Source organism: Hyperolius riggenbachi, chromosome 3, assembly GCF_040937935.1.
Source record: "Hyperolius riggenbachi isolate aHypRig1 chromosome 3, aHypRig1.pri, whole genome shotgun sequence".
NCBI lineage: Eukaryota > Metazoa > Chordata > Amphibia > Anura > Hyperoliidae > Hyperolius > Hyperolius riggenbachi.
In genome coordinates, this window is record NC_090648.1 from 320406272 (window position 1) to 320419798 (window position 13527).

Here is a 13527-nt window from a genome sequence, read left to right on the forward strand (position 1 = left end):
GCAGGAACAGATCTTTTGCAGATACTGATCTTTTGTGTCTGTACAGCATCTGTATGTGCAGCATCTTGCAAAGATTTTTTTCTGATGGGGAGTTCAGCTCCATAGAAAAGACTGTGTAGGTATGGCTCTCATACTACATGGAAGGGGGTAAGATTGGTCTGTGATCTTTCACTTTCCAAAGACTATGGTCTGATGTGTGTATGCACCCTTAAGGCTCATACACACATCAGACCATAGTCTTTTGAAAATGAAAGATCACAGACCAATTTTACCCCCTTCCATGTAGTATGAGAGCCATACCTACACAGTCTATTCTATGGAGCTGAACTCCCCATCAGATAGAAATCTTTGCAAGATGCTGCACACACAGATGCTGTACAGACACAAAAGATCTGTAGCTGCAAAAGCTCTGTTCCTGCCAAAGATCCGTTCCTGCAAAATGCATTCATAGTCTATGAGATCTGCAGATCATCATACACACATGATTTAACTGACATTCATCTGCAGATCAGATCCACCAGGATGGATTTTCAGATCTGCAGATGAATGTCTGTTCTGCATATGAATGTCAGTTAAATCATGTGTGTATGAGGATCTGCAGATCTCATAGACTATCATTGCAATTTGCAGGAACGGATCTTTGGCAGGAAAAGATCTTTTGCAGATATTGATCTTTTGTGTCTGTACAGCATCTGTGTGTGCAGCGTCTTGCAAAGATTTCTATCTGATGGGAGTTCAGCTCCATAGAAAAGACTGTGTAGGTATGGCTCTCATACTACATGGAAGGGGGTAAAATTGGTCTGTGATCTTTCATTTTCAAAAGACTATAGTCTGATGTGTGTATGTGGCCTTAGTCAGATGGACTCAAATCCGGGGCTTTGTTGTCCTAGGGTGGGTGAAGTGTGTGGATGTCCTCCTATCAGAGTCCTGGATTGGTGGTGAAAGGTTGGCTGATGTTCTTCACTCTTTTCAAAAGTAGGAAAAAAAATTGTTTTGGGTGGAGTTTGGTTTCCATCCTTAACTGTATTACCCAGAACAAACATGAAGCAGATCAGGTGTTTTTGACTTTGTCGTCAGATCTGACAAGATTAGCTGCATGCTTGTTTCTGGTGTCATTCAGACAGTACTGCAGCCAAAAAGATCACCAGGGCTGCCAGGCAACTGGTATTGTGTAAAAGGAAATAAATGTCAGCCTCCGTTTTCTTCTTACTTCAGTTGTCCTTTAAATAAGTTTTAAAATAGGTTTTACCTGAATGTTTTAAAAGAACAGTGTGAGTGATCTTTTTTTTTTTTTTTTTTTTTTTTTTTTTTTGTACAAGTAACCATTGTTCTTAGAATAAGTGCATTTAAAGTGGACCTGAACTCTTGCATAGGACAGAAGGATACATTTTAATAGACAGTCTTCAAAACTTGGACAGTGTACCCACTGTGCTGTTTAGTTAGCCTGTGAGAAAGGTATGATCAGTATATTGGTCAAATCCCAAGCTCCAGAAACCTATCAAATGCAGCAGCTCTAAGCTGCATATGCAGTATATCCATAAAAATAACAGGAATTTGCATCAACTCTAAATAATTAGCGTCATGTTGACTATTCTTACCCGAGTACCCGTGACTGAAACGTATGCTTCACTTCACCAGTCTGCAGATGTGCCGTCTCCTTGTGCATTACAAAGTGTGAAATGGAAATTCGGAATAGCCAAATTCTCTTTGGAAATAGCCAATAACACTTGAACTGTTTTTTGTTTTGACTGGAAACATTTGTGCTAATGTGTTTTTGCTGTATGCTGGGTTGTTTTCTTGCTCTACTTTGGTTCTGCTTTGTAAAAAATGAACTGGCTTGTAGATTTTGGCACGTGTATGAGAGGTGCAGTAAATGGCATTTCTTACTTGTGATTAGTGTCCACAGCTATGGATTGTGTAAATGCTTCAGATTACCAGCACTACATAAAAAAAAAAAAAAAAAAAAAAACTTTTTTTTTGTGTGTGGAAACTTTGGAGCTTTTAGGTGTGATTTCTCTAAGTAGCGGTGCAGAAATGTCCCTTGTCATAGGCTTGCATAGAGAATGACTCTCGTTAGGGGATATAGTCTAGGATTATTTACGCATCTCAGTTGGTGTGTGTCTACTGACCTTGATCAAAAAACTTTACTCAAAATTATATTTTCCATCCTCATTGCTAGCTTCTTGGAAAGTGTTAGTGAGGCTACTGCTATTAAAACATTTTGTATCAGTGCAAGTTGGCATTCCAATGCTCAGGCTGTTGTTTCTTTGGTGCAGACCGTTGTTAAAGGGGAACTTCAGCCTAAACAAACAAACATACTGTCATTAAGTTACATTTAGTTATAGTATTTACAATAGGTAATATAATCTCTTACCCACCCTGTTTTTAAAAGACCAGGCAAATGTTTGTGATTTAAGGGGGGCAGCCATCTTTTTGGTTGAAAGGAGGTGAGAGGGAGCATGAGACAAAGTTCCAACTGTCCTGTGTCCTGATCACTCCTCCCAGCTGCGCGCACTTTGCTTCAAATCTCAATTAAAAATAAAAAAAAAAACAAATGTGTGCCAAAACAGCAGAAGGAGAACATCAGAAATCCCATCATGCTTTGCACAGCATCAGGGGAAAAATGACCGGGCAGTTTTCTTCTGTGGAGCTAAAAATAAGGCTTGGGTAAAGGTGGCCATACACTGGTCGATTTGCCATCAGATTCGACCAAAAGATAGATCCCTCTCTGATCGAATCTGATCAGAGAGGGATCGTATGGCCACCTTACTGCAAACAGATTGTGATCGGTTTCAGGCTGAAATCGATTCACAATCTGTGGAGCTACCCCCCCCCCGCATACATTACCTGTCCCGGCCGGCCCGAGTCCCCTGGTCCGGCTCCCGGCTGACATCTTCTCCCATCACCTTCCGCATCACACATCCGGCATCCGCGTATAACTTTCTGTCACTCGAGTGACAGCGGAAGTTCAAATAGAGCACCCTCTATTTGTACTTCCGCTATCACTGCAGTGACGCAGGAAGTTATGCCGGATGCCGTGATGCGGAAAAGATGCCAGCCGGGAGGTGACAGTGGGGACTCGCACCGGCGGAGCAGGAAATGTATTCCGCTGTATTGCGTCGGTCGTCGAGCATTCGAACGCCGCTATCGACGCACTACCGACCCGCCGGCGATCGAGAAAAATCTTCCACACGGATGGATCAACGGGAGTCGATGGGAACGATGGATTTCGGATGGAAATCCATCGTTCTGTCAGCGCTGTGCGCGGCGATTTCACGGCCGTTTCGATCACTGTGATCGAACGGCCGTATTTCAGCGGGAAAATCGTTGTGTATTGGCCCCTTAAGAAAAACAAAAGTTCTGATGCTATCAAACTGTTAAACACCAAGCGTTTTCAGTGCTGCTGAGCAGGGACGGATCTAGACCAAGTTGCCCCAAGTTGCGCCTGGGGCAAGGTCAGGTTTTGGTGCCTAAACTGCCATTCACCATCCAATTTTTGCCGCCTTTTTAAGAATTCAACAAACTGCGCCTGGGGCAAGAGACCCGCTTGCCCCCCCCCCCCCCCCCCCACACCCCTAGATCCGTCCCTGCTGCTGAGTAGCTTTTTAGTCTGTAGGTTCACTTTAAAGCCATAGACCTGGAGATTATGGGCAGATTCGACAGACAAATTTATCTCGAATTGAATCTGATTAGAGATAAATGTGTCTCTTGTCAAAGCTGCCCATATACTACAGGCCGATTCCCATCTGATTTCAGCATGAAATCTTCCGGGAATCGGCTAAGCCCACCATCAATGCCCCCCAATGTCTAAATGTGACCCCCCCCCCCCCCACCCAGTGTGTGCATTTATACATTATATGTCCTGAAGCAGCCTCCATACGGTGACGTCCATCTTGCTGGGTTCTAATAGCTGCATACATGCTAGCGTGCATGCGGAACATGGCGACAAGGACTGACACCGGACAGGTAATGTATAAATGTACACACGGGGGGGAAAATTTTATACATTGTGGTGGGGGTTTTGTTGTTTTGCCGCTCATTCCAAAATCGGCTGCCGCACACACGACCAACCAAATTTGGCCTGACCTCTTGCAGCATGAGCGATCGACAATGCAACCAATTTCCGTCCCAAAATTGGTCACTTTGTTGGTCGGACATGCACTTGGACATGCACTATAATAATCAAATTGGATGGTTGATCACCTGCCAAGTCGCCTGATGTATGGCCACCTAACCAAAGGAGTTTTGAATCAGGATATCATAATTTATTGGCTAATTTAGAGATAAATAATTAGTAAGCTTTCAGCTAATATGCCTTCTTCATACTTCCATCCTGACTATATATTAACAAGATGTTGAAACACAGAGCTTAGGGCCCGTTTCCACTAGTGCGGAAACCGGGCCAAATCCGCAGTTTTCCCGCAGGCAAATCATGCAGGGAAACTCTGCCATAGGAAATAATGGCGCCCCCGGCTGAACCACTTGCCCTAGCGAGTTGGCCAACATTGCCATCAGTTTTTCGTGCGGGAGGCAGAAAATCCCATAGCCGTGCATGGCGCGGCGTCTGGCAATCGTCTGCGTGCACGCAGACTAGTAAGTGCCGCCTAGTGGAAACTATATACACTGGACACTCAGAGGCGAAACATTCTTTTGCAAACACATAAATAAATGTCATTGGATGCCCTGATTACAACTCCTGGAGGGTCTCACAGGGATGCTAGCTAATTTATGACAAATAGATAAGACCACTTGTTTGCTAAACCATGACATACCACAGAACTTCCTGCTGGGGGAAGTTTAAACAGTAGAGGGGCACTCTACTGTTTAAACTTCCTGCCGGGACAGGAAGTTCAGTGGAGCCAAGCCAGCCGGACTCGGAGCCCAGCGCGGAGAAGAAGACAGCTATCGATGCACCCGCGACCCACTGGCGATCAAGCAAAATCTTCTGCACGGACGGATCGACGTGAACGATTGATTTCGGATGGAAATGGATCGTGCTGTCAGCGTTTGCGCAACGATTTCACAGCAGGTTTGATCAGTGATCAAATCTGCTGTATATCGGCGGGAAAATCGTTAGGTGTATGGGCCCCTTAAGAAAGTTTTAAAAAACAAATGGCTCTTACAGGGAACCTAAACTGAGAGGGATATGGAAGTTTCCTTTTAAACAATACCAGTTACTGGCCATCCTGCTGATCTCTTTGGCTGCAGTGGTGGCTGAATCCTAGACCTGAAACAAGCATGCAGCTAATCCAGTCTGACTTCAGTCAGAGCACCTGATCTGCATACTTGTTCAGGGGCTTTGGCTGAAAGGATTAGAGAAAAGGAAAACAATCCATATCCATCTCAGTTTAGGTTCCCTTTAAGACCAACTACATATAGATATCAAAGTTTCAATGCAAGCCCTAACCACCTAAACCCCTAAACTACACATCTGGTCAGTTTAATAGGTCAGTATTTTCCATATGACCAAGGAGGAATTCAGCGGCCTATTATATAGGAAATTGTTTTGATTTATTTCCTGAAATCTGGATCCATGCTGTATGAATATTCTCCCTACTATTGCCTGATAACATTTTCAGCCATTTTGTTTTATGTTCCTAGAAAAGGAACAATCGGTGGAAGAGATCTTCAAGTATATTCCAACTTGGCATAAGTGCAGAAAGTCCTGAGTCTCACTCATATGTAGGGATGCTCTCACGAGTAAATTCGAGTGCCTAAGCACCCAAATTCGTGTTTTTAAATTAGCATTAATTACTGTAGGTGTGCGGCGGGGACATAAGGGGTTATTTACCCATAAATCCGTATCCTCCCTGCGCTCCAAACATCTTGCACGCATCCTATTGGACGAGTTACAAGCCTCGCCAAATGTTTACTTCCTCCTTCAAGCCGGAAGAAATTTCCATAAAATCTGTTATATTGTATCGTGTGTGGCCACCTTAAGATCTAGTGAAATATCTGCTTTTAGGTATTTGTCTGTTTACCTGCAAAGATTTGCACTGCACACACCTTCCTGGCTTTCTGGCTAAGGTGGAGTGGACAATTTATAACTACCAAGGTTATCACAAAGTACTGCGCCAACCATACAGGGTCCACATGAACAGCAACTCCCTGTGGGTGCGCATACAAGTAGAGTTTCAGATTATGAAAGCAGTATATTAAGGCACCTATGCGCTCTCCACATCCATCAGAATCTAGACCGAAGACACAAAGCTACCATTGCGTCATACTATTACTTCAATCAAATTTAATCAGAAGCTGCATGAAAATCAATAACCATATACACCAAGACTCCTCAACAAAAAGACTGGGGCTCACCAGATTGTTGCCACCTCAGATACCAGGTGGGTCTAGCGCTCTGGCGGTCTTCCAGCCTCAGTATAGTACAAGTAGGCACGTTCCAACTAATCCATCAGTAAGACATTGGCTATCATTCATAAAGGAGCTGTCGGTAAGGGGAATCAATGCGGGAAAACACCGCTGGCGGATTTTTAGACTTCTGGGTGGGCATTCATAAAGATCCATGTGCGGTAGCAGTGCGGAGATTCCCCGAACTAGGCAGGCGGTAGGCTTGCGGAGACACGGAAGCAGCCGAGTTGATACATTTCTCCGTGTTCCGCTCTGCAGCAGCTGCCTGGGAGGTCTGTGTGTCTCCATTCACTTACATTGGTATCGCCACATCAGAGGGAGCGGTACTTCCTGACCTCACTTCCCTTCCCTGATCTTCATGAATTAACATTTTGCTACATTTGTTCTGATAATCACCGCACAAGGCGGTGATTTATCACTCTGCTCGGTAGTGTAATTTTTTCATGCGGAAAGAGCCTTTATGAATGCTGACTTTGCTAAGTGGTCGGTAAAGTCAGCAGTTTTAAGCATTTCCGCATGCTTAAAACTGCTGACTTTACCGACCACTTAGCAAAGTCAGCATTCATAAAGGCTCTTTCTTTATGCTTTATGAATGATAGCCATTGTAGATAAAGATACCCAGCATGGCTGCTCTCCAGGGCTATGAAACACTGCGGTGTCCCGCTAGTGATTCCCCCCCCCCCCCCCCCCCCGTAATTTGTGAGCTGCACAAGGGTTAGATCCTGGTTGGTGTGACTTCAGTGCGCACTGGCTCCACCCTGAGGTGTGACATCAGAACCCAATGGCTCAGTCCCGAAGATTCGTTGGAATAAAAGCCCTACAGGGCTGTGCTCATACCGTGCTCTGTCAAGTTCCCCAGAGCTGCTCCATGCTATGTACACACGCAGTCAACTGTAGCCTGGAAAGAAAAGGGGGTGGTACTGCAGCACAGTGCTGTGAGCTGCAGGATGCCTGCAGACATTCTCAGGGCCGGATTTGTGGAAAGGCCTCCAAGGCACAGGACTAGGGCGCCAGATTTAGCCAAAATACATGGGGCGGGTGACGCTATACCAGTCACCCGCCGCCATAACTGTCAGCTACTTACTGTGCAAGTCTGCAGCCGCCCGCCCCGCTTTGCTCTGTTACTGTGTAAACAGCTAGCGAGGGGCGGCCGCGGCTACTACAAGTACCGATGTTGTGGTGCAAAGAGGGAGAGAGAGCCTGCAGCAGCCATAGAGCAGACTCTCTATCCCGAGTCCCACACACAGTCCAGCGGCTTGCAGCGGGCGCATCACTCACCTGGCTGGCCGCTTTGTCATTTAAGTGACGTCAGCCTGGCTGAGCCCACTCAGCCCAGCCAGAAGTGTGCAGTAGAGATGGGAAGTTCGGATCTTTTCAATGATCCGGATGATTCGAATCGGATCATTGAAGAGATCCGGATCTTTGATCCGAATATCGGATCATTTTACTACCAGAAGCATTCGGGGGTGAAATGAACAGCAGGACAGGTCTGTGGACAGGAGAAGGGGAGGGGGTGGACACACAGAGAAGGGGAGAAGATGGACAGAGGGCAGGGAGTGGACAGAGAAGGGGAGGGGGTGGACACACAGATAAGGGGAGAAGATGGACAGAGGGCAGGGAGTGGACAGAGATGGGAGGAGGGACGAGCAGAGAGCAGAAATGTTTGCACGTAATACTCACATGCTGAAGTCATATGCTTTACATATATTTCACCTATATGTTCATCTGTACACTTTGAAAGAAAAGGTCGCACAGTGAAATAAAGCATTCCCAGAAGATAAGTGTAGCTGTTTAGTGCTGAGTGCAGGAGGATCATATAATTGCCCAGCAATCACAGTGCCTGCAAAGTTACTGAGCTGTGCTGAACCAATAGCTTCCAATGTGATCACTGTGCAGCACTACGGAACAGCCAGCCTGTAATGGGCAGCACATTGCAGCCAGTATGTGTGCTCTACACATATCTGGCAGTGGCACCCATGTCCCTGACTCCCCTCTACCTCTCTCCCTGCAAGGGTGGCTCCCTTCCAACAGAGCGATCCATCTCTGCTCTGCTTCCGGGACCCCGCTGCCCGCTGAGAGGGGGCGTGTCGCCCCTGGCCCCGCCCCTTTTGTGATCCGAATCACTCATTTTGATGATTCGGATGATCGACTCATAAAATAGATTCGGATCAAAGATCCGAATCGTTCATGATCCGGACAACACTAGTGTGCAGTGGATGGGAGGTCTCCCGCTGCCGCTGGGGCTGCTGGATGAGCCGCCCGCTGTCACTTGCAGATGATCGGCGCCCTTCTCCACCCGACTTCCGGTCAATGGTGTGGAGAAGACGGGAAAACACGTGGCTGATGCAGCGCCACACATCAGTAGAGAGATCTCGCCGCGCTGCTGGGGATGAATGAACGTGAGAAACCCCAGAGTGCAGGCAATGGCGAGATCTCTTGCACCTGCAGAAGAACCGGACTACGGGAGGAGAGAAGGAGGCCGGACTATAAACAAAGATGCACGAGGTCTGGTAAGCAGCACCACTCTGCATCTACTAATCCCCTGTCCACCAGCATCACGCAATCTGTCCCCCGATCAGCAGCAGCCGCCTGTGTGAAATTCCTCTCCCCCTTCCCAGTGTAAGTGACACTTCCCTCCTCCCCACGCAGCAGCCTCCCAGTGTGATCCCAGGGGATTAACTGACCCAACAGCATCCAGTATGTCCCTTCTCCCCCACTAAGTATGTCCCTCCATCCTCACCCCCCACAAAGCAGCACCCAGTTTGTGCCCCTCCCCATTTTGCCTTCCACCTGTACCCAGTATGCCCCTCTCCCTTCCCCCATTAGCACCAAGTATGTCTCTCTCTCTCCCACACATAAAGCAGCATGCAGTTTGTGTGCCCCCCACAGAGCAGCACCCAGTATCTCTCTCTCACACCACCCAGTAGCTCCAAGTATGTTCCTCTCAGTCTCTCTTCCCTCCACAAAGCAGCTGCCATTTATGCCTCCAACCAGCACCCAGTATGTGTGCACACACTACACATACACACACACACACACACACACACACACACACACACACACACACACACACACACACACACACACACACACACACACACACACACACACACACACACACACACCCCCACACCCACACCCATCCTTGCATCCCACCAGCACCCAGTATGTATGTCCCTGCCTCCTACCAGCACCCAGTATGTGTATATACACACACGCACACACGCACACGCACACACACACGCACACACACACATCCATCCTTGCATCCCACCAGCACCCAATATGTATGTCCCTGCCTCCTACCAGCACCCAGTATGTGTATATACACGCACGCGCACGCACGCGCACGCACGCGCACGCACACACGCGCGCGCGCATCCCGCCAGCATCCAGTATGTCTGTCCCTGCCTCCCACCAGCATCCAGTGTCTCTGTCCCTGCCTCCCACCAGCATCCAGTGTCTGTCCCTGCCTCCCACCAGCATCCAGTGTGTCTGTCCCTGCCTCCCACCAGCATCCAGTGTGTCTGTCCCTGCCTCCCACCAGCATCCAGTGTGTCTGTCCCTGCCTCCCACCAGCATCCAGTGTGTCTGTCCCTGCCTCCCACCAGCATCCAGTGTGTCTGTCCCTGCCTCCCACCAGCATCCAGTGTGTCTGTCCCTGCCTCCCACCAGCATCCAGTATGTTATACTCTCCCCCACCCAGCAGCACTCAGCATGTGATAATTCCTGCCTCTCTAAGTAGCACCTTATATGTGACCCTACCTTCTAATACCAGTAGGAATGACCAATGAATGCTTATAATTCCAAGCTGATGCAAATGGATGCTGCTTGGAAATGGACCATTCAACTCCTGCAGCTGCTTTGATAATTTTTTAAGATGCAAAAGTCTGCATATTTGCATTAGCTCACAATTATCTGCATCACATTGGCCATATATAATAACCAGTAGCACCCTTTCCCTCCCAACTCAATCTCTTCCCCAACAGGGAGCGTGGTTGTTCAGGGGCGGTAGGTGACAGTAGGCCTTGGGTGGTGAACATTACAAATCCGGCCCTGGTTCTGGTGTCTCAACTTATGCCTGTCCCCAGACACTGCACCGGCCCTAGTCTGAGGGGGTATTCTGAGCTCCAGTAATATCCCCCTAAACTTGCCTATGCAGAGGGCACCTCATACCAGCTTTTGTGGCATTAAATCACTGTTGCATTTTCAGGCATGCGTATCTTAGTAGTCCATTGCATTCAGAGTCTGTCAGAGAACTGATAAAGACCAAGGAGGGAAAAGGGCTGTCTGCAATATTTTGTATTCTTAAACACTATATCTGAATGTATGCCTGGATTTTCAGGGATTGGAAGGTATGGTTTGCATGTTTAGTAAATGTCCTGTAGTAATACATTACGGCAGTAACTATGTAGACAGCATTCGTAGTGAATCTTGTAGTATTGTTCATGTTTGCTTTGTGATTGGTGTGCAGCAGACTTAAAGAGGAACTTTACTGAAAAGGGGAAAAAGTAAACCACTACATCGCAAAGTGAGAAGTTGAAGAGAGATCAAGAAATGATTGATAATCTCCATGTAATTTGTTCCTATTGTTTGATCCACAATCAGCTACATGTACCGTAATCATCTTTACTACTGGCAGATATGAAAAGAACACAGTACCAACTGCTATTATCTATAACCACCCCCCCAAAACGGCTGTTATTTCCCACAATGCAACAAGGCTCGCCGACAGGAAACTGTCAGGAGCTAGAACCTAACATCACGCTGTGGGTGTGGTTTCACCACAATTTCAGCCATACAGATATTCAGCCACTATATCCGCCAAATCCGCAGTTTTCCCACAGGCAAATCACGCAGGTAAGCTCTGCCATAGGAAATAATGGCGCCCCCGGCTGAACCACTTGACCTAGCAATTTGACCGACATTGCCATCAGTTTTTCGTGCGGGAGGCAGAAAATCCCCTACACTGACCCCGAGTCAGCATCTATCTACTACTCCACCACAGTCACCGCTGTCATGAACACAGCCGCCCCTCTCACCAACTTCCACCCCCGCCGCATCAACAGACAGCCCTGGCTGACTGAACCCATCAAAAAACTGAAAATACAGTCCAGGGCAGCAGAACGGCAGTGGCGGAAAAGCTCCAATGCAGATGACTTCGCCCACTATAAAAACACGCTGCTCCAGCTCAGGGACTTTCTCTTACTTGCAAAGCAGTCATACTTCTCTACACTTATTTCTTCACAATCCCATAACTCTAAACCACTTTTCAACACCTTCAGCTCTCTTCTCCACCCCCCGCCTCCCCCTACAACCACGTACTTGTCTGCAGAAGACTTTGCAGCATATTTTGTGAGCAACATTGAAACACTACAGAACAGCTTTCAAAAGCAACCCTCTTCACCGGTCCAATCACCTCTTCCTTTTTCCTCTCTGCCCGGCAGCACCCCTACTATCAACTATCCCTCTCCACATAACCACTCACCCACTCAAACCTCCTCGCCGCTAACAATCTTCTCCGCCTTAACTGAACAGCGTCTTTTGTCACTAATCTCTAAAGCTCATCTTACTACATGCGCCTCAGACCCTATTCCCTCTCATCTTATCCCCCAGCTCTCCTCCCCCCTCATTCCTGCTTTAACACTGTTTAACCTTTCTATCTCAACTGGCACTTTCCCTTCTTCATTTAAACAAGCTATCATAACACCACTAATCAAAAAACCCTCTTTAGACTCTACTGCCCTTTCTAATTACCGCCCAGTCTCTCTCCTTCCCTTTGCCTCCAAACTGCTGGAACGCCACATTTACTCAGTTGTCTAACTTTCTCTCTGCTAATTCCCTGTTGGACCCCTTCCAGTCTGGCTTCCGCCCTCAACACTCTATGGAAACCGTTCTCACTAAAGTTGCCAATGACCTCCTAGCTGCTAAAGCCAAAGGCAGATTTTCGGTACGAATACGCCTAGATCTGTCCTCTGCCTTCGACACTGTTGATCATACCCTATTTCTCCAGACCCTCTCAACACTGGGAATCAAGGGCCTAGCACACTCCTGGCTCAACTCTTATCTGTCTGGACGTTCTTTCATGGTCTCCTATGCCAATACCAACTCCTCTCCACGCCCACTGTCTGTGGGAGTACCACAAGGGTCCGTCCTTGGACCCCTCCTCTTTTCCATTTACACCCATGGTCTGGGACAGATAATAAGCTCTTTTGGGTTTCAATATCACCTCTATGCTGATGACACCCAAATTTATTGTTCTGCCCCAGACCTCTCCACACTACTTTCAAAAGTCCCCGAATGTCTATCCACTGTATCTACATTTATGTCATCCTGCTTCCTTAAACTCAATATGAGCAAAACGGAGATTGTGATATTTCCACCTTCGCTCTCTGTTCCACCTCCCATTGTCACAATCAATGTAGATAACACCCTAATAGCATCAACCCCCAAAGCTCGTTGCCTAGGGGTAACTCTGGACTCTGAGCTCTCCTTTAAACCACATATTCACACTTTAACTACCTCCTGCTACTTCCATCTCAAAAACATTTCCAGAATCTGCCCCTTCCTTTCACAAGAAGCAACTAAAATGCTTGTACATGCCCTAATAATCTCCCGTCTTAACTACTGCAACACCCTACTCTGTGGTCTACCAAAAAGCAGACTGGCACCTCTCCAATCCCTACTAAACTCTGCGGCCCGTCTCATCCACCTCTCTTCTAGATCCTCTGAGGCAGCCCCTCTCTGCCAATCCCTCCATTGGCTACCAGTTGCCCAAAGGATCCAGTTTAAACTTCTCACACTTGCATACAAAGCTCTACACAAGCTATCGCCTCCATACATTTCCTCTTTAATCTCTGGATACCTCCCCGCCCGGACCCTCCGTTCCTCACAGGAGACCCTTTTGTCCTCCAGCCTAGTCACCTCCTCTCACTCTCGCATCCAAGACTTCTCACGGGCTGTCCCTTTCCTTTAGAACTCTCTCCCTCAGCCGGTTCGTCATGCCACGAGTCTGGAAACCTTCAAACGTACTCTGAAAACACACCTGTTCAGACAAGCCTATAATTTGCTATAGGCAGCACTGAAGGCACACGGCTCACCCACTAATCCTTGTGTTTCCTTCCCTTTTGTTTCCCCCCCCCCCCCACTACCCTCTAGATT

General features: G+C 47.4%; 1 protein-coding gene across 2 annotated transcripts in view; it reads left to right on the forward strand.

Annotated features, from left to right (window-relative positions):
• Positions 1 to 13527, forward strand: part of SOCS2 (suppressor of cytokine signaling 2) — a 59782-nt gene that overhangs the window by 11157 nt on the left and 35098 nt on the right. Inside the window, exon 1 of one of the 2 annotated variants that reach the window (XM_068272764.1) lies at positions 8507 to 8876. The exons of the other annotated variant lie outside the window; for it this stretch is intronic. Within the exon in view, the coding sequence (XP_068128865.1) occupies positions 8756 to 8876 (121 nt within the window). The 5' untranslated portion in view covers positions 8507 to 8755. Of the gene's footprint in view, positions 1 to 8506; positions 8877 to 13527 lie in introns of those variants that run through there. 2 annotated transcript variants of the gene reach the window in all.